Here is a 19,663-nt window from a genome sequence, read left to right as displayed (position 1 = left end):
TTATTTTTATTCAACTCCCCCCAATTGTACCTGTCTACTACCACCCCCTGGATCCTTTCAGTGCCCCCCACAGGTGGTATCGCCCACTTTGGGAACTCTGGATGGTCTTTTTTCTTTACTGTTAAATTTATTATGTTGGATCAGTGGAGCATATTTATCTCATAAAAGGAGTTTGGTAATGTATTCTTTCTGAGTTTTTGAGAATAATTTGTGTAACATAGATGTTAATTGCCTTTTATGTATGTGATAGTGTTGGCAATTACTTCATGGTTTCTCTTCTTTCATTTTCTATGCTTGGATTTAAGATATTTATTTCATCTTCTGTTAATTTGGGCATTTTATTTTTCTTTTAAATTCTCTTTTCCAGCTCTAATTATGCAAAATAATTTCTATTATTCCTTTTCTTTTTTTTTGTGATTTCATTTTGTTTTTTATTTTGGTAATTTGATTATCTCTTTTCCTTTAAAAGTCAGGTTTGCTAAAGTTTGTTAGTCTTTTTAGAAAATCAGTTTTAAATTTTGTTTACCTTTTTTTTTAGTCTTTTTTCTGTTGTATCCGTTTTTGCTTTATTTTTCAAGATTTGCTATTTGGATTTTTTTGGTTAATTTTCTAGTTTTTAAAAATGCATACTCAATTCATTAATGCTATCCTTTAAATTTTGTTAATATGTTTTTCAGAGCTAATTTTTCCTCTAAGAACTGCTTTAGCTGCATCCCATAAATTATAGTATGGTATCTTATTTTCATTCCCTTCTACTAGCAGTTGTTTCTATGATTTTTTTTCAATGCAGCTCTGATCTCTTCATCAGGAATACTTAGAAGTCTTCTATTTCATCAGAGATCAATTTTTTCCTCCTGTAGGATTATGTTCAGTTTCACTGGTAAGTTATTCTTGACTGTAAGTTTATATCTTTTTTCTTCTGAAATATTGTATTCTAAGCTCTTCATTTCTAAATAGTGGCAGCTGCTAAGTTATATGGGATCCTAACTGGTTCTTTGGTACTTGAATTCTTTCTGACTGCTTGTGATATTTTTTCTTTTACCAGGAAACTTTGGATTTTGGCTTTATTTTTCTGGGAGTTTTCATTTTGGGGTTTCTTTCAGGAGATGGCCGGAAGATTCCTTCTATTTCTGCTTTGCTCTCTGATTCTAAGAGATCTGGTCAGTTTTATTTTGAGATTTCTTGAAATAGAATGTCTAGGCTCTGTTTTTGGTTCTGGCCTTTATGTAATACAGTGATTCTTAAGATTTTTCTCCTTGATCTGCTTTCCAGGCCTATTGTTTTTGCTATTCAATACTTTTTATTTTCTTCTATTTTTCTCAATCTTTTAATTTTGTTTTAAGATTTTTTTTTTTTGTTGTCTCATGGAGTCACTCGAGTCACTGGCTTCTATTTGGTCTGTTCTGATTTTCAGGGAGTTTGTTACTTAGGCAAAATTTTGTACCTCTTGTGCCAAATGTTTAATTCCCTTTCTAATTTTTTCTTCTATAGCTCTCCTTTCTTTTCCAGCCTTTTTTTTTTAAAACCTCTAGCACTCTCATTTCAGCGATAAAAACATTTTAAAATATTTTTTAAAATTCTTGATTCATCTCTTCCAAGAATTCTAGTTCAATTTTTGTCCAAGCTGTGTTTTTCTTTGAAACATTCCTTGTATGTATTTTGGAGTCATTTTCTTTTTCTGAATTTGTGCCTTGAATCATCCCTAACACCACAATAGCTATTTGCTCATTTTTCCATCCTTCTTCCTGACTTTAGACTTGATGTAGAGCTGGCTACTGTGCACTTCTGGAAGGAGGGTCATGGCTGGCCCTGTTGTTGCTTTCTTAGGGTTAGGAATGTTGTTATTATTCCAAAATCTTAGAGACAGCCCAGTTTTGGGATTTGCAAGCTTTCAGTGTTCTCAGAGTAGTCTAATGCAGGGCAGAGTATGATCGCTACCCACGCTTGTCTGAGCTCTGCAGGTTCCTGGCCTGAGTTTGGGTCTGAGCAACAACAGATTGCTGCTGGTTTGAGCCCTTATCAGCCAGCTGGGAACCTCTCCTGCTTCAGAGTTCTACAGCTACAGGCTTCTCTTTGGTCTGACATTCCTGCCCTGGTTCTTCTTCAGGCTTCAAACTGGGCTAGAAGCTGGAAGGGAAGCCCTACTCTGCTCCTGGGATCTGACTTCCACCACTGATGAATTTGCTTCTTGTTCAGTACACGGCTTAGGTGTGGCCACAGAATGCCACCCCAGGGTACATTTTCCTTCCTCAGTTCACTCTGTATCTCTAATCCAGGATGATAGCGAGAGACGAAACTACCAGTTGGCACCTTTTCCCATACCTTGTACATGATGTCTCAGTATGGGTCTGGGACCTTGTCTTACCCTGGTTCACGGCCTTTCCCTGCGTGATGGAATATTTCACACAGGCTTATGCATCCCAATCAGACCCCATCTGCAGTGTCAGCAGATCTCCCTGTCTCTCTATGCTGACCTGTGCTGGACAAATAACTCACTATGATTTTTTTCTTGGATTTGTCCATTAGAATTAGGTCTGGGGAATTTCCTACATATATTTTGAGGGTTTTTGTTTTTGACTGGGGGGTTGGGAGGTTGAGGTGGCAAGGTGATGGGAGTTCATTAGTCTACTTCCTGCTACTCTGAATACATTTTGAAGACTATTCTCAGCTCTGGTCTTTTTGTCAAGAAAGATTGAAAGTCCTCTATTATAGTAAAGATCCATTCCCTCTCTCACACCCCTTTCCTTCTCTTCCCCCCACTCCCCCAAGTTTAGGCTTATGGTAATTTTTAATATGTAAGATATAATTAGTTATAAGCCTTTTGGTAAGTATTATTTTAATATCTTCTCTATAGTAGTTGCTGAATAGTTTTGTATAATACTGACTGTGGTTCCTTAGTGTGTATTCTTTTTTTCTGGCTGCTTGTGATACTTTTTTTTTTTTGACGTGGGAATTTTGAATTCTGTGACATTCTTGAAAGTTTTTAATTTAGAGTTTTGAGACATGACTGGTGGATTTTTTATTTTCGCCTTGTCTTGTTTATAATAGCTCTGGGACAGTTTCTTTTATGATTTCGTAAAATACTGTATTCAAGTTTTTGGTCATAGATTTCAGGAAGTTCATTGATTCTTTTTTTTTTTTTCTCCTTTTTGTGGTGAGGTAGTTGAGGTTAAATGACTTGCCCACGATCACATAGCTAGTAAGTGTGAAGTGTCTGAGGTCAGATTTGAACTCAGGTCTTCCTAACTCCAAGGCTAGACCTCTATTAACTGCACCATCTAGATGCCCCCAAGTTCATTAATTCTTAAATGATCTCTCTTCTATTTGTTTTCCAGGTCATTTGTTTTTGGTAGTAGATTCCTCTTTCATTTCCTTCTAAGTTTTCAGTCCTTTCATTGTTCTGGTATTTCTTGTGGTGCTATGGAATAACTGACTAATCTTTATTCTGTTCTGTTTTTTAGGGAGTCTACTACTTCTTGAGTAAGGTTTTTTACCTTTTGTTCTAAACTGTTTATTCTTCCTCCAGTCAGCACCCTTGAGTGCTAATTTCATTTTTAAAAAATTTTGCTTTATTTCTCCCAGCTACTCTTAGTGTCCTGGTAACTAGTCATTCTTTGCTCAGAGGCTATACTTATGCTTCTTGTAGAATGACCTCTTTCTGAATTTATCTCTTAGACTTTTCTTAAGCCATACTATTTCTTCAATGTATTCAGAATTTTCCTCTGTTGATGTATATTTCCACCTTCCATTCTTGCATTTGGATTTTATGGCCAAGGCCAAGATCTGACTTCTCCCTTGCCTGTACTTTTGGATGGGGTGGGTAGATTTTGTTTGATCCTCTTCATTTTGTAGTTTGGGTGGGTTGGATGGTATTAGTTCACTTCCTCTGCCATAATTCCTGGTTTATGCTTTTCTCAGCTGGTGGCCCAATGTGGATTTTGGCCATGGCTCTGAATACCATTCTCTTTGCATAATCCCTAATTAAGAGTTGGCTCCATTCTCTGCTCTGTCCCTGACAGGCCCCAACTAAATGTTGGAGTTCATGTTGGTAACAGGCTTCCTAGAAGACCTCACTGTGCATTGGTCCCATATCCTGCTGTGGCTTGTGATCTATCCTGTATCATGGCCGCTCTGACCTCACTCCTTAACTTTCCTCCCCCCACTTTCCCCAAACTAGCATGAGAACTGCTTGAGTACTGAAGGTATCCTGTCTCCTGGGGCTCTGGCAAGAGTTCTGGCTTCAAGTCTTGTAGATGCCCCTGGCCAGGTGCTACGTGGGTCCTCTTTTCTGCTATGGCTGTGAAAGGAGAGTTGGATTCAGGTTTCTTTGAAATTGTCTTCCTTTACTCACACTCTCTTCATTGGCCCTGTCTTTTGCCATGGCCTTAACAAGAGCACTGGCTTCTGCTTTCTTGGGGTACTTAAATACTCTAGGCCCACAAGCTAGGACCAAGATCCTGTTGCTCCTGGGTCCCATTTATGGGGGGTTGTGCTGATTTCTGCCTCCATTGCTATGTCTCTTCTCTTAAGCACCCACAGATTTTTGACTATCTTGTGCAGTCCTGGACTCGATAGAGGAGCTTATTGGTCTTTTCTCCTTGGTCTTCTTCCTTGTTCCATGTGGTGCCCTTTTAGTTCTCCACTGAGGAGTTTATGGGAGGGCTGGGCTCATTCACTACCACTTACTTTAACTGTTGCATTAGTCTTTTAAGTGTCTCTGCTTCAAGCCTTTTCTCTTTCCGGTCCCTCACAGCTGCCATATTCATTTTCCTTGTGCACAGATCTGATTATGTCATGTGTGCTCAAAACCCTTCAATGGTTCCCTGTTGCCTTCTGAATAAAGTCTAGACTCAGTCGGAGCCTTTCACACTTTTTTGCCACCCTACCTTTGTTGTTTTATCTCGTTTAACCCTGGAGTCTCTATGTAACTTGTTGGCTCACAATCCTCTGAATAAATTTTATCTTTTCCTTCAAACTTCTATATCTCCTCTCAAGTATGTGCTGTATTGGAATACCGCCTTCCCCCATCTCTGCTTTTTGAATTCATGTGCATGCTTCAACCCTAGTTCAAGTGCCATTTCTTTCATGAAGCCTCTTTGTTCTCTACTTTTGGAAATGAGTTTTTCTTCCTAAGACCTCATACAGTACTTTGGACGTTTATTATGTATTTATAATACTCTCTTTTGTATTATAGATATTTGTGTATATTTCTAGGTAAGTGCTGTAAGGGCAGGTGTGGTATCATGGGTGTGTGTGTGTGTGTGTGTGTGTACCCTCAAAACCTAGCACATTGCTCTGCAACCTCACAATAATATGTTTGTTTTGTTTTTTTTAGTGAGGCAATCGGGGTTAAGTGACTTGCCCAAGGTCACACAGCTAGTACGTGTCAAGTGTTTGGTCTGAGGCTGGATTTGAACTCAAGTCCTTCTGACTTCAGGGCCAGTGCTCTATCTACTGCACCACCTAGCTGCCCCACAATAATATATTAAATAACACTTCTGCTATTTATTTATTTTTAAAGTGATGGTGTGATGATATGTAACATTCTTTAGAAGCAGCATAGTACTGTGGAAAGTGTGAATCCTAGTGTTTCCACTTGTTAGTTATGTGACCTTGGGCAAATAACTGAACATCTCTGTGCTTTAGTTTCCTGATCTGCAAAATTAGAGGATGGAGTAGGTTTCCTATCTGTAAATTTATGACCCTGTAAACCTTTCGGTTCTAAGATACTGTAATTACAGAAATGTTTTAGCTGAATGCATATGCAGAAGATGAATGTTCTTTTTGTGATTTATATATATTTAAAAATGTTTATTACTATTTTTTGTTTGTATATAACCTTTTCAAATCTGTCCCTTTTTCCTTCTCTATACTTCTCTAAAGATGGAAGGAGAAAGAGAGAGAGAGAAAGAATATAATTCAAAGTAATTCAGATATCAAAGGAGCCTGATAATTCCAACCTCATAGTTATTTTCCAAACTCTGCAAAGAAGTGAGGGAAAGGTACCTTAAGTTTTTCATTTCTTATTTGATTCCAGGCTTATTTATTATAATTATAAAAGAGTCAGAGTTTTTTCTTTAATTGTTGTTTTTTCCATTTATATAAATTGTAATTATGCATATCAATTTATAATTTTTCTAAAGCAGTTGGAAGGAGTATCAGTTGTTTTCATTTTTAAACTATATAAATGAAAATTATGATAATATTGATTCTGAGTTTTTTGTTTGCATTTACATGATTGTTGTCCATTGTGTGTATTGGTTTTAGTCATTGTATATATTGATTTATAATTTATATTTCTGATAAAATTTGTCACTGGGATAAGATTAGAGAGATTGTGAATTAGGATCTTAATTTTTTTATAGTGTTTCAAAATTTTGTCCCATCTTTATATCAACTTAGAAAATTTTTGTTATGTATAGCAGATCTTATGGGTCCTCTCCCTTAGAATACTAGTCTTTGTAACAATTCACAAATACAGCGTTGTTGAATAATGTGAGATCGAGATAATATCTATCTTCAAAAAACTTTCCTGAACAAAATTAAATTGAAATTAGTATTTAAAACAAAAAATTCTATGTCATTATAATTCTTCATAGGTACATTTATTTTGTTTCATGAAGTTTAGACATTACAGTTATTTTTAAGCACGTTTAGGTTGTAGAGCTCCTTTGAGGCAGAGACTGTCACATACCTCTTTAGATCATTCTTGGTGTGTAAAAACAGTCAGCACCCAATAATTGTTGCTTAATGATGATAATATTATATTCTCTCTTGTTTATTATTCTTAGTATATCATGGCTTTTGCTTCATCTAGTTCTAGCTTGTGAACAGTAATGTGGTACTTTGGGCTGGTGGACTGTGAGCCCCAGTTGATCCTCCATATGGTCAGATTGAAAAAGATCTTACTGTCTTTAGTAATAACAATTACATGACTTAAGTTTGTGGATTAGGACCATCTACTGGAAATGAGGAACAATAACTTATGATAACTAATGTTTGGAAGATTGCATATATTTGTGATGTTTTATGCTTTAAAAATTAAATTTTTGAGAAATATTATGAATATTTCATTGCTGTGTATGGTAACTATTTTACTTATTAGTTTATTTACTATTTACTGATTAGTTCATTTATCACACCATTTCTACTCTCTCAACTGCCATACTTGTTGTATTTAACATCACTAAGAGTGCAGTTGGATTAAATATGTGTTGGACCTGTCATTCTATGATTACCTCATAATGAAGGATGGGAATATTTAAAGAAACTATTATTATAATTACTACTATTATTATTGATAGTAATAACTGAGTTAAACTTTGTTATTTATTAGTTTATAATTATTATTATTGTTAATTTGCCCAAGTAGGGCTTTCATGTTGAGCTAATGTGAAGTTTTTTTGTAACTGATATATGTAGGGGCTGGATGGGGGGGATTATACGGGCCGCACGCCGACCCTCTGCCAGTCATGCGCCAGTACCCACTTCCCTTAAAAGAAGTACACTACCAGAGTCTTACCCACGCCTGGGTCTTCGGTTCTGAGCCGGATCACCACACAGAGACGAGCCATCGGGAGGCACCAACACCAGAGCTTTATTCAGAGGCCAACACAGCAAACCATCATAGCAAGCCCAAGCAGCAAGGCCAGAGCAACAGGGCAGGAGCCAGGGGAGAGCGCACGTGTGTGATCTGACCACGCTTGTTCCTAAGTACCTACTTAGCCCCTCCTCCTCAGCCCGCTACTAGCCAATGATTGTAGGGTCAGATACCGGAAGGGGCTGTCTGAGTTTAGCACACGAAGGGGGAGGGAGTGACGTAGGAGGCTAGGATTGGATACAGGAAGGAGGCATCTGGGATTGACGCATGGACAAGAGTACGTGACCTAGGAAGTCAGACTCAGGAGGGGACTGGGTCAGTGCTGCACAAAGGGACCCGGAGGTCAGGAAGGTCACAAGAGGCATCTGGGGATGACGTTGCATATAGGGAGGGGACTAAGCAGAGGGAACTCAGTCCTCTGCCATCCCACTCCCACATGGCACCGCCCTTTGCCTCAGGAGCTCAGGCTCGGCTACTACTTCCTTGTACCCAGCTTATCTCATAGCACTGCCCAATTGCCTCATGGCTTCTCCGTATCCAGCCCATCCCAGTGCACACGACTCTGCCTACCACAGTCCCTGCCTCGACTTCCAAAATACCCAGATCTTACCTTACCCTTGCCACAGTACCCAACCTGGTAGCTGCCAACATCAGACAGTCCCTCACAGGGGATAGGGAGCTATGATTTCATTGAAGTCTCGGATGAGAAAGCTCCCTCTAGCAGTGGAAATCAGCACCTTCTCTGCATCTTATAGTCTTAGAGAATTGTCCACAGCACTGAGGAGCTAAGGGACTTGTCCAGGATCACATAGGTAGAATGTGTTAAAAGAGAAAATGACATTACTTGCAGAAGCAATTGAGTAGAATTTGTGAAGGTAGTTTAAAAAAAAAACCCTTAGAAAACTAATTCTTAAAGAAAAAAGTTTGCAATTATGGGATATTTTAAATTCCCTTTTAGCTTTAAGATTGGATTAATCTAATTCTGTGTGGTCTAGCCTTTGGGTCCATCTTTCAACCCAACTCTTAGTGTTAACTGCAACTCTCCTTACAACTTCAGCTTATAATGGCCTAGCTTCTCTCTGTACCATTAGTCTGGCATCCATTTCTCTCTAGCTTGTATCACTTATCTCACCTATGTGTCCACAAGGTCCAGGCTCTGCCACTAAGTAGACATGGTGATTTACTAAACTCTATGTTTCAGGACCTCAGTAAACTGGAGAGAATATTTGTATTCATTCAGTCAATCAAGAAGCATTTATTAAGCACTTACTGTGTATCAGCCTTGCCCCATCATCTCTGTCTTAATCATGGTGGAGAGGCTTGCAAAGCTCAATGAAACTATAAACTATGCTGAGAGTGTGAAAGCTAGCTTGAAGCATAACGTTAAAAAAAAAACCAAAACTAAGATCTTGGCAACAGGTCCCATCACTTTCTGGCAAAGAGAAAGAGAAGAAATGGAAGCAGTGTCAGATTTTGTATTCTTGGGCTCAGAGATCACTGCAGATGGCAATTGCAGCCATGAAATTAAAAGATGCTGGGACAGCTAGGCAGTGCAGTAGATAGAGCTCTTGCCTTGGAGTCAGGAGGACTTGAGTTCAAATACGGCCTCAGACACTTGATACTTACTAGCTGCGTGACCCTGGGCAAGTCACTTAACCCTGATTGTCTCACCAAAAAAAAAAAAAAAGAAAAGAAAAGAAAAAGAAAAAGAATAAAAGAAATTAAAAGGTGCTCACTCCTTGGAAAGACAGCTATGGCAAATCTAGACAGCTTATTAAAAAGCAAGACCGACCTGCCAACTAAGGTCTATATAGTCAAAGTTTTGGTTATTTTTTAGTAGCAATGTTTTGCTGTGAGAATTGAATTATAAAGAAAGTAGAGCACCGCAGAATTGATGTTTTTGAATTGTGGTGCTGGAGAAGACTTTTGAGAGTCCCTTGAACAGCATGGAGATCAGATCAATCAATACTTAAAGAAATAGTTCTGGTTGATCGCTGGAAGGTCAAATGCTGAAGCTTAAATTCTTTGGCCACATAATGAGAAGATGGGACTCTTTGGAAAAGACCCCTGGTGTTGGAAAAGAGTGAAGGCGAAAGGAAAAGGGAATGGCAAAGGATGAAATAGATAGAAAGTGTCATGGAACCAATGAATATGAACTTGGACAGACTTTAGGAGATAGTGGAGGGCTTGGCATACTATGGTCCATGTTGTCATGAAGAGTTGGACATGACTGAACAACAACATGTGCCAGGCACTGTGTTTAACGATAGGGATGCAAAGAAAAGCAATAAATTTTATTATATTGATTTGATCTACCCGTGAACAATGAATATTTCTCCGGTTATTTAGATTTGTCTTTATTTGTGTAAAGGCCATTTTGTAATTGTGTTCATATAGTTTTTATGTATGTCTTGGCAGGTAGTTTCTCAAATTTTATACTATCTCTAGTTGTATTAAATACAATTTCTCTATCTCTTCCTGCTGGATTTGGTTGCTAACATACAGAAATTCTGATTATTTATGTGGGGTTATATTGTCTTACAACTCTGCTAAAGTTGTTAATTGTTTCAGCTAGTCTTTTACTTGAGTGTCTAGGTTTCTCTAAGCAAACCATCATCTTCATAAGCAATACTTTTATTTCCTCTTTGACTACACATATTTCCTGTTTCTTTTTCTTGTTTTATTCCTGTAGTTAGCATTTTTAGCATTATATTAATAGTAATGATGATAATGGACATTTTTACTTTACTCCAGTTTTATTGGAAAGGCCCCTAGTTTATCCCCATTACAGATAATCCTGGCTCTTGGTTCTAGATAGATACTATTTTTCATATTGAGGGAAGCTTCCATTATTCCAGTGCTTTCTTATATGTGTGTGTGTGTTTATGTGTTTAACAGAATGGGTGTTGTATCTTGTCAAAAGCTTTTCTGCATTTGTTGACATGATTTTTTTTTTTTGTTACTAATATGATCAGTTATGTTTATACCTTTCCTAATATTGAACCAGTCCTGTATTCTTGGTGTAAATCCAAACTGGTCATTATGGTCAAAGATTAAAATCTTTGTCTTATGTTGCTATGGTCACTTTGCTAATATTTTATTTAACATCTTATCAGTATTCATTAGGGATTAGGTATCAAAACCATAGTTGTGTAATAAAAGGAATTTGTTAGTATCCCTTTTCCAATTTTTCTGAAACAATTTTTGTATCTTTGGAATTAATTATTCTTTAGATGTTTGATTTGGTCTTGGGATGTTTTTCTTTTCCTTTGGGAATTCATTTATGGATTGTTTAATTTCTACTTCTAAGATAGAGCTATTTAAGAACTCTATTCTGTTAATCTGGCCAATTTATGTTTTTGTAAATATTAATCCATATCATTTAGAGTTTTATTAGTATATAATTGGGTGAAATAGCTTCTAATAATTTTTTTTATTCTTTGTGAATTAAATTTTTTCATTTTTAATATTGGTAATTTGATTTTCTTTTTAAAATCAAGTTAGTTAATGGTTTATATTATTTTAGTGATTTAAAAGAACAGTTCCTAGTTTTATTTATTCAGTGGTTTTTGTTTTTGTTTTTGTTTTTGCTTCCAGATTTGTTAATCTCTTTTGATTTTCAGAATTTATATTTTGGCATATAGTTGAAGGTTTTTAATTTGTTGGTTTTTTCCTTAGCTTTTAAAAATTGCATGTCCAATTCATTGAACTGTTCTTTCTCTTTTTTATTGGTGAAAATGTTCAAAGATATAAGATTTCCCCGAAGTACTGCTGTGGCTGCATCCCAAATATGAATGAATTTGAATTGAATACAGTTTTTTATTATTTCTGTTTGTTCTTTGACACACCCATTTTTTAGGATTAAGTTATTTAGTTTCAAGTTAATTTGTAATTTTTCCTTCAGAGGTTCTTTATTTAATATCATTGTTATTGCATTATGGTCAGTAAAAGATTAATACTTCTACTTTTCTGCATTTGATTGTGAGGTTTTTATCCCCTAATAGGTGGTCAGTTTTTGTGAAGGTAGCATTCACAGCTGAAAAAATATGTCTAGTCCTTTCTATTTCCATTTAATATTCCACAGAGATCTAGTCTATCTAACTTTTATAAAAATCTGTTCAGGTCTTTCATTTCTTTTTTGGTTAGATTTATCTAGGTCTGAAAGGGATAAATTGATTCTCTCAGTATAACAGTTTCTCCCTGTACTTCATTTACCTTTTCCTTTATGGATTTAGGTGCTATGACATATCAATCACTGTCTACGGTACCTTTTAGCAAAATGTAATTTTCCTGTTTATCTCATGTCTATTTTTGCTGTTGGCTTTGTCTGAGATAATAATTGCTGCTCTTTTTTTTAACTTTAGCAGAATCAGTAAACATTTATGAAATACCTACTGTGCCAGACACTATGCTAAGTACTGAGGATGCAAAGAAAGGAAAAAGAGAGCTCGTCCTCTTAAGGAGAGACAACATGTAGACAATGTATACAAACAAGCTACATGCAGTTTCTCCCATTAGATTGTAACTGCTTGAAGGCAGAGCCTCTTTCACCTCTTTATATATCCCCAGCACTTAGTAAATATTTATTGATTGATTGATTGCAGGATAAATAGGAAATAATATAGAGAAGGCACCAGAATTAAGTGGCATTGGGAAAGCCTTCCTGTAGAATGTGGAATTTTATCTGAGAATTGAGGAAATTTGGAGGTGTAGAGATGAAAGAGCATTCCAGGCATAGGGGAAAACCACTGAAAATGTCTGGAGTCAGGAGACTCCAGAATTGAAGAATAGAATGGAGGCTACTGTCACTGGATTAAAGATTATATGGAGGGGTATAAGATGTAGTAAGACTGGGAAGTTAAGGAGGCACTGGGTTATAAAAGACTTATTTAAAAGACAGAGGATTTTATATATGATATTGATGACAGGGAGCCTCTGGAGTTCAAGTATGGGAGTGACATAATTGGACCTTTGCTTTAGGAAAATAATTTTGGTAGCTTGAGTGTAGGGTGAACTTGACTGGGAAAGACATTTTTTTTTTGTTTTTAGTCATGCAAAACATATCCATAATAGTCATGTTGTAAAAGAAAACAGACAAAAAAAAACTCAAGAAAAATAAAGAAAAATTTTAAAAAGTATGCTTCAATCTGTGTTCAGACATCATTTCTTCAGCCAATAGTGAGTTAGAATATTTTTTCATATGGCTATAGATAGCTTTGATTACTTCATCTGAAAACTGATTATATCTTTTGATCATTCATCATTTGGGGAATGGCTCTTATTTTTATAAATCTGACACAGTTCTCTATATGTTAGAGAAATGAGGCCTTTATCAGAGAAACTTCAAAATTTTTTTTCATAGTTACTATTGCTAACTGTATTTCTCGCCATCCTATTCTCCATGCCCCTGTTTATTCTATTCTCTTTTTTCACCCTGTCCCTCCTCAAAAGTGGTTTGCTTCTGACTATGCTTTCCTCTAATCTGTGCTCCTTTCTATCACCTCTCCCCCTTCTCTTATTCTCTTCCCCTTCTACTTTCCTGTAGGGTAAGATAGATTTCTATACCCTATAGCCTGTGTATGTTATTCCCTCTTTGAGCCAATTCTGATGAGAATAAGGTTCGTTCATTCCCCATCCCCTCCCCTCCACTGTAAAAGCTTTTTCTTGCCTCTTTTATGTGAGATAATTTACCCCATTCTACCTTTCCCTTTTTCTTTCTCCCAGTACATTCTTCTCTTACCCCTTAATTTTATTTTTTAGATATCATCCCTTCATATTCAACACACATCTGTGCCCCCTGTCTATATGTATTCCTTCTAACTATCCCAATAATGAGAACAGTCTTATGAGTAACAAATATCATCTTTCCATGTAGGAATGTAAAAAATTTAACCTTATTAAGTCTCTTATGATTTCCATTTCCTGTTTACCTTTTTATGCTTCTCTTGAGTCTGGCATTTGAAAGTCAGATTTCCTATTCAGTTCTGGTCAAGAATGCCTGAAAGTCCTCTATCTCATTAAATTTCCATTTCTTCCCTTGAAGGATTATACTCAGTTTTTCTGTGTAGGTGATTCTTGGTTGTAATCCCAGCTCCTTTGTCCTCTGGAATATCATTCCAAGCTCTTTAAAGTAGAAGCTCCTAAATCTTGTGTTATCCTGACTGTGGCTCCATAGTACTTGAATTGTTTCTTTCTGGCTGTTTGCAATATTTTCCCCTTGACCTGAGAGCTCTGGAATTCTGGCAGTTTTCATTTTGGGACCTCATTCAGGAGGTGATCAGTGGATTCTTTCAATTTCTATTTTACCCTCTGGTTCTAGAATATCAGGGCAACTTTCTCTGATAATTTCTTGAAAGACGATATGTAGGCTCTTTTTTTGATCATGGCTTTCAGGTAATCCAATAATTTTAAAATTATTTCTCCTGGATCTATTTTCCAAGTCTGTTGTTTTTCCAGTGAGATATTTCTCATTGTCTTCTATTTTTTTCATTCTTTTAGTTTTGTTTTATTGCTTCTTGGTTTCTGATGAAGTCATTAGCTTCCATTTGCTCCATTCTAATTTTTAAGCAATTATTTTCTTCTGTGAGCTTTTGGGCCTTTTTTGCAATTTGGCCTATGTTTCTTAAGGTGTTTTTTTTTTATGACTCCTTCACCAAGCTGTTGACTCTTTTCTCATGATTTTCTGGCATTACTTTCATTTCTCTTCCCAATTTTTCCTCTACCTCTTTTTTTTTTTTAACTTGATTTTCAAAATCCTTTTTCAGTTCTCCCATGGCCTGAGACCAATTAATATTTTTCTTGGAGGCTTTGGATGTAGGAGCTTTGACTTTGCTATCTTCTTTTGAATATGTATTTTGATCTTCCTTGTCACCAAAATAACTTTCTATAGTCAGATTTTTTTCCATTGTTTGCTCATTTCCCCAGTTTATTACTTGACTTTTATTTGTTAAAGTAGAGCTCTGCTTCCAGGGTGAAGTGCACACTGTCCCAAGCTTCAGGGGCTTTGAGCAGCTGTTTTCAGAGATACTTCTGGGGACCTGAAAGTTTTCTCTTCTTCCAAGGAGGAGTGATCTAAGGAGCAGTGTTTTCTACTCTTCTGGCCTGTGCTCTGGTCTGTGAGCTACCACAAGCACTCTTTTCTGCCTTGGAATTGTGAGGAGGGGCCCCCCCTTCACTGTGGCTGCCAGCTCTGCTATGCTAGTGCCACTTCTTCTCCTGGGACTGCCCCCCAGGACTTGGACCTGGATCTGAGTGTGGGCGCTCCTGCCTCAGTGCTAGTAAAGAGATCCCTGTAATCTCCTTCTGACCAGTTGTTTGACCCCCTTGCTGTCTGTGGTCTGAGAGCCCTGGGAGCAGCCACTGCTGCTTCAGTCATTCCCTAGGCCTTCCTGCTGACCTTCTAAGTTGTCCCTGGTGTCTGTAGGCTGAGAGGTCTAGAAACCGCCACTGCTGCCAGCAATTCAGTTGCCCTGAAGCCTACTCCAGGCTTGCCAGGGTGGCCTGCATTAGACTGCACTTCTCTCTCAGCCTGGTGCAACAGATCTTTCCTGTTGACCTTCCAAGTTGTCTTGGACAGGAAATTTGTTTCACTCCATCTTTTTATGAGCTCCGCTGCTCTAGAATTTGTTTAGAGTAATTTTTTAAAAGGTATCTGGAGGGTTTTGGAGGAGAGCTCAGGCAAGCCCCTGCCTTTACTCTGCCATATTGGCTCCACCCCGGTAGAGTATCGGAAAGACTCTTGTGATAGGCAGACCAACCAGTTGTCCATTGTAGTAGTCTAGGCTTGACAAGAGGAACACCTATACTATGATGATGTATCAGAGGAGAGAAGGCAGCATGTTTGAGAGATATTACAAAGGTAAAATTTGACAGGCTTTTGCAACAGATTGGATAGGAGAGATGAGAAAGAATAAGGAATTGAGAATGACATTTAGATGGTGAGGCTGGGGGAGTGGGAGGATGGTGTACCCTTGACAGTAATAGGGAAGTTTAGAAGTAAGGAGAATGTGGGGGAAAGTTGTTGTTTTTCCTTTGTTTTTGAAGAGGACCAATGACATCATGGCTGATGTCTTGACTTGCGCATGAATTGGATTTTAGTGAGGCACAGTTGCACAGAATCTTCAGCCTCACTCTCTCTTCCAGAATCATCAAAGTCCAGTGGCAAGACAAAAGTCAAGATGACTGGTGATGGCCTGGGATGCAGTGGATGACTTTGGAATCTTTGATATCTGACCAAGCTCTAAGCTTTCCACAGTGCCTACTTCAGCCACCTTCATGGCCATTGGAACAAATCGTTCTCATCCACCTATTCTACTAGGGCAAGTCTTCACATGCTTGGGTAGACATCCCCCTAACTCACTGACAGGTTTGAGGCCTGTTGGTTACCCTCAACCTGGTTTAGCCTGTCTGCTGAGACAGTTTACTGGGGTATGGCTGCTGTGTATGCTACAGCTTCTTGGAGCCACAGGTGAGAATTGGGTGAAGGTAGACACTAAAAGTGAATGAACAGCCCTGAAAATGTCTTGGCAAGCCCTCACACCAGAGTTGCTATTTCTCCTCGAATATCCCATATGGAGGCATAGAAATAGGAGTGGAGATGTTTATACACCTCCCTCCCAACTTCAGAAATTAGCATGCTCAGAACTTCCATGACCCCATACTAGAATGAAGGATGTAACTCTGACGTGACATTATTTGCTAGAAAGCTGTGTCATTTTATATTCTCATGCTATGCATTTGCCTATTTTATTGCCTATTCTTCCTGATCCTTTGGAGGTGCCACCCTCCTCCAGGACAAGATTCATATGAGTGTCACTTGCTTTGTGGCATCCCTACCACACAGTCATAACCATTTAATCAATTGTATTTGATGCTGATGAGGTGATAATGAAATTCATCTTTAAGCCACCAACATTCCCAACAGTGTAGCTGGCTGACAGCAAATGACAAAATATGATACTGCACTGGCTCAGGCTCACTTTAAGTCTTCCAAAGCTAAGCAAGGGAGGCACAGATAACTGGAACCAGAAGCACTGATGACTGGTGGGATGAGAAACAACTCTATCCTATGCAGGGCCAGGATTATTATCCATTTTTGTATATCTCAAAGCCTATACAAGTGTCTTGAACATAGTGTGCTTCTAAAAATGTTTGTTGAATGAATCATAGTATATTAATTGTCGGAAGAAATGTTCAAGTTTCACCTGCCCCCCACTCTTTCCTCGTTGTATAGATTTTTGTGTACCCCATTTGTTTGAGATAGTTTTCCTCGTTGTTTTTCTCACCCTCATGCTTTTTTTTTTTTTTTTTAATAATTTCTGCTTTACCTCTTCCAGGAATTCTGGATGGACTTGTACCTAAACTGTGTTTTTCCTTTGAGGCTTTGCTTATATATGTTTTGGAATCATTCTTTTCTTCTGAGTTTGTTTCTTGATCTTCCTTGTTGCCATACTTTTTTTTTTTAAATTGTTCATTCTTTCAGCCTAATTCTTTACTTTGGGCTTTATGTTATACCTGTGCTCTGTGTACTTCTAGGGGATGTTTGGACTGAGCTTTTGTCCTCTTGAGTTCTTCTGCTACTTTCTTGTGATATTGAATGTTATATTATTCCAGGATCTCAAAGATATCTCTGACTGGGACCTGTGAGCTTTCAGTGCTCCCAAAGTGTTGTGATCTGGGGTTAAGTCTGTTAACTTCCCTTATGGTTTTGAGCTCTGCCAGTTCTTGACCCAGATTTGGGGGAGGAAGATCTCAGTTGTCTTCTCCTTGGTTGACATTTTCAGTAGACTGCTGCTAGCTTCTATTGGCTCCTTGGGAGGTTCTGCAGGTTCAGCGTGACTAAACTGCAGGATCCCCTTTGGTCTGGGATATCTCCTTAGGCTAGTATGCTGTAGACTTTAGCCAGGGTAGAACTGAGTTCCTGTTGTGCTCCTGGGATTGGAGCCACACAATAACTCTCTCTTCTAAACTTGTTCCTTATTCAGTTATGCCTCCTGACTGTTTCACTGCCCCTACATGCAGACCCCCTCGTCAGTCCACCTGGATCCTAAGAACTAGGTAGTGTCAGTGTTGCTAGATGGCATCTGTCTTGCATCCTGTTGTACTAGTTCAGGGACTCCCTTGGACCTTTCCTGCCCTGGTGCTTCCTGCTCCAGGAATGAGCTGGGTACTGAGTCCCTGAGTATTAGAGTGCTCTGCTCAGCCTCATGCTCCTGGCCAGATCTCATCTCCAGTGTCTGTAGAACTTTCTCTTTCCCTATGCCAACCTGACCTGACAAAATGATTCACTTTGATTTTTTTTTCCTTGGATTTCCCAATCAGATTTGTTTGATAGCTTTTCTGGGTCTTTGTGTAGTTGTGGTAGAGAGCTGGGCTTCCTACCGCTCTGCCATCTTAGCCCCCTCCCCTATAATTTATAAGATCCGAGAGGACAGGAACTATGTTTCATATTTTTTTATCTTTTTCATTACCTAGCACAGTGCATGTGCATATAATAATCTTCAGTTAGACATAAAATCTGTAGAAACTCAAAATTTACCCATGCAGTTGGATTGTGATTTTTTTTTGTCATTTACTAGCTTTGACATGTCAATATTATATTTCTATTGTTTCATGTATATTTGAATACTTTTTTGGTAAATTTCCCCCTCTATAAGCTTCTTCAAGGTAGGTCCCATGTCCCCATTTATTTTGTAATTCCAAATAGTTGCTGTGTGTAGTGCTTTGCCACAGCGGGCACTCAATAAATGTTGCTTGATGATGACACATTGTATTTTTTATTTCTCTTCTGCTTCTTTCCGCATTCACATATAAAAATATTTAAAATTTTATTTCAGGTATATTGTGTTTTATTGCCCATATGACATAGTTTCCGAGTGCTATCGTTTCCCGCCTGTTAAACTCTTGGCTGCAGGAATGAAGGAAGTGACCAGAACTTGGAAAATCGTGGGTGGAATCACACATGCTAGTAGCAATTACACAGATGCCTGGATGGTGTTGGTAGCTGTTGGATGGGCCCGAGGTAATATTAACATCATAAATTATTACCTAATACACCAGAACTGTTGATTAGTCCTTTAGTCACAGTAATGGACTCACCTGCTTTATTAATGGAAAAGTTTTGGAAATAAGAAATTTTTGTTTTTAGACTCCTTATTCTCTGTGGACATGAAAGTGTCATCTTATTTTGGAAATTGCCATAATTAATTAGGATTCCCCACAACCACATAGCTATAAGCTATTTATGGCTCCATGCTAGATATAAAGCCAATTTAAACATGTGACATAATAATGGGGAAATGATTATTTAGAATCACTTGAAATTCTTGATTTCTTCTGTAATATTAATTGTACTATGCTTGATAAATTGCATTTTCTTTTTGGGCTTTTCATTTTAATAGGAGCAGTGCAGTTTTTCTGCTCAGGTACTTTGTAGTTTTATTGCTATATGTTCGAGTTACAATTAATTTAGCACATTCTTCCAACTTCACATTAGGTGATTAACTGTACATGCATGAATGAAAATACCTCATTATTATGAATTTTCCATATTTCTAGACCATAGAACACATTGGAATAAATAACAAGATTTATAGAGAAGTTTCCTTTTGAAATATCTGGATAATTCTTCTGGTCAGTTATAAAACCCTGCCTAGATTTGGGTTTGTAGCCCTAACTTCTCCTGCTAATGGAATATAAAACACAAGTGTTATGGCAGTGAAAGAACAAGACTACCATTTTCTCAGGACCTTAATATAGTGGCCAATTTTTGATATCTTGTTATAATCTGGAAAGTATGGTAATTTTAGATTATAATTGTATGCTGATGCAATTAACCCTGCTTATTTGAAACTTCTCATTAGATTTTCAGCTGGAAGATGTTATAGAATTATCTTCATTTGGTTCTACTTAATCATGTCAATAAAGCAAATCTAAATAACATTACTTTCTGGGTTTTTAGCTGCTGGTGGTAATGTAATCGTAAGTCTGGAGCAGTTTCTAAGAGGGACTTGGAAACCTGAAACGAGCAAATTGCTGAAGATGTCCTAGTAAGTTGGTGAAACT

At 37.7% G+C, this 19,663-nt stretch overlaps 1 protein-coding gene across 1 annotated transcript in view; it reads left to right on the top strand.

Annotated features, from left to right (window-relative positions):
* Positions 1 to 19,663, top strand: part of TMEM38B (transmembrane protein 38B) — a 74,499-nt gene that overhangs the window by 44,547 nt on the left and 10,289 nt on the right. Inside the window, exons 3-4 of the mRNA XM_027863052.1 lie at positions 18,436 to 18,620; positions 19,560 to 19,647. Coding sequence (XP_027718853.1) covers positions 18,436 to 18,620; positions 19,560 to 19,647 — 273 coding nt within the window. The remainder of the gene's footprint in view (positions 1 to 18,435; positions 18,621 to 19,559; positions 19,648 to 19,663) is intronic.

Source organism: Vombatus ursinus, unplaced genomic scaffold (genome assembly GCF_900497805.2).
Source record: "Vombatus ursinus unplaced genomic scaffold, bare-nosed wombat genome assembly UNPS02014770.1, whole genome shotgun sequence".
NCBI classification, from domain to species: Eukaryota; Metazoa; Chordata; class Mammalia; order Diprotodontia; family Vombatidae; genus Vombatus; species Vombatus ursinus.
The sequence above is the reverse complement of the archived record's forward strand: the minus strand, read 5'-3'. Positions and strand labels throughout refer to the sequence as shown.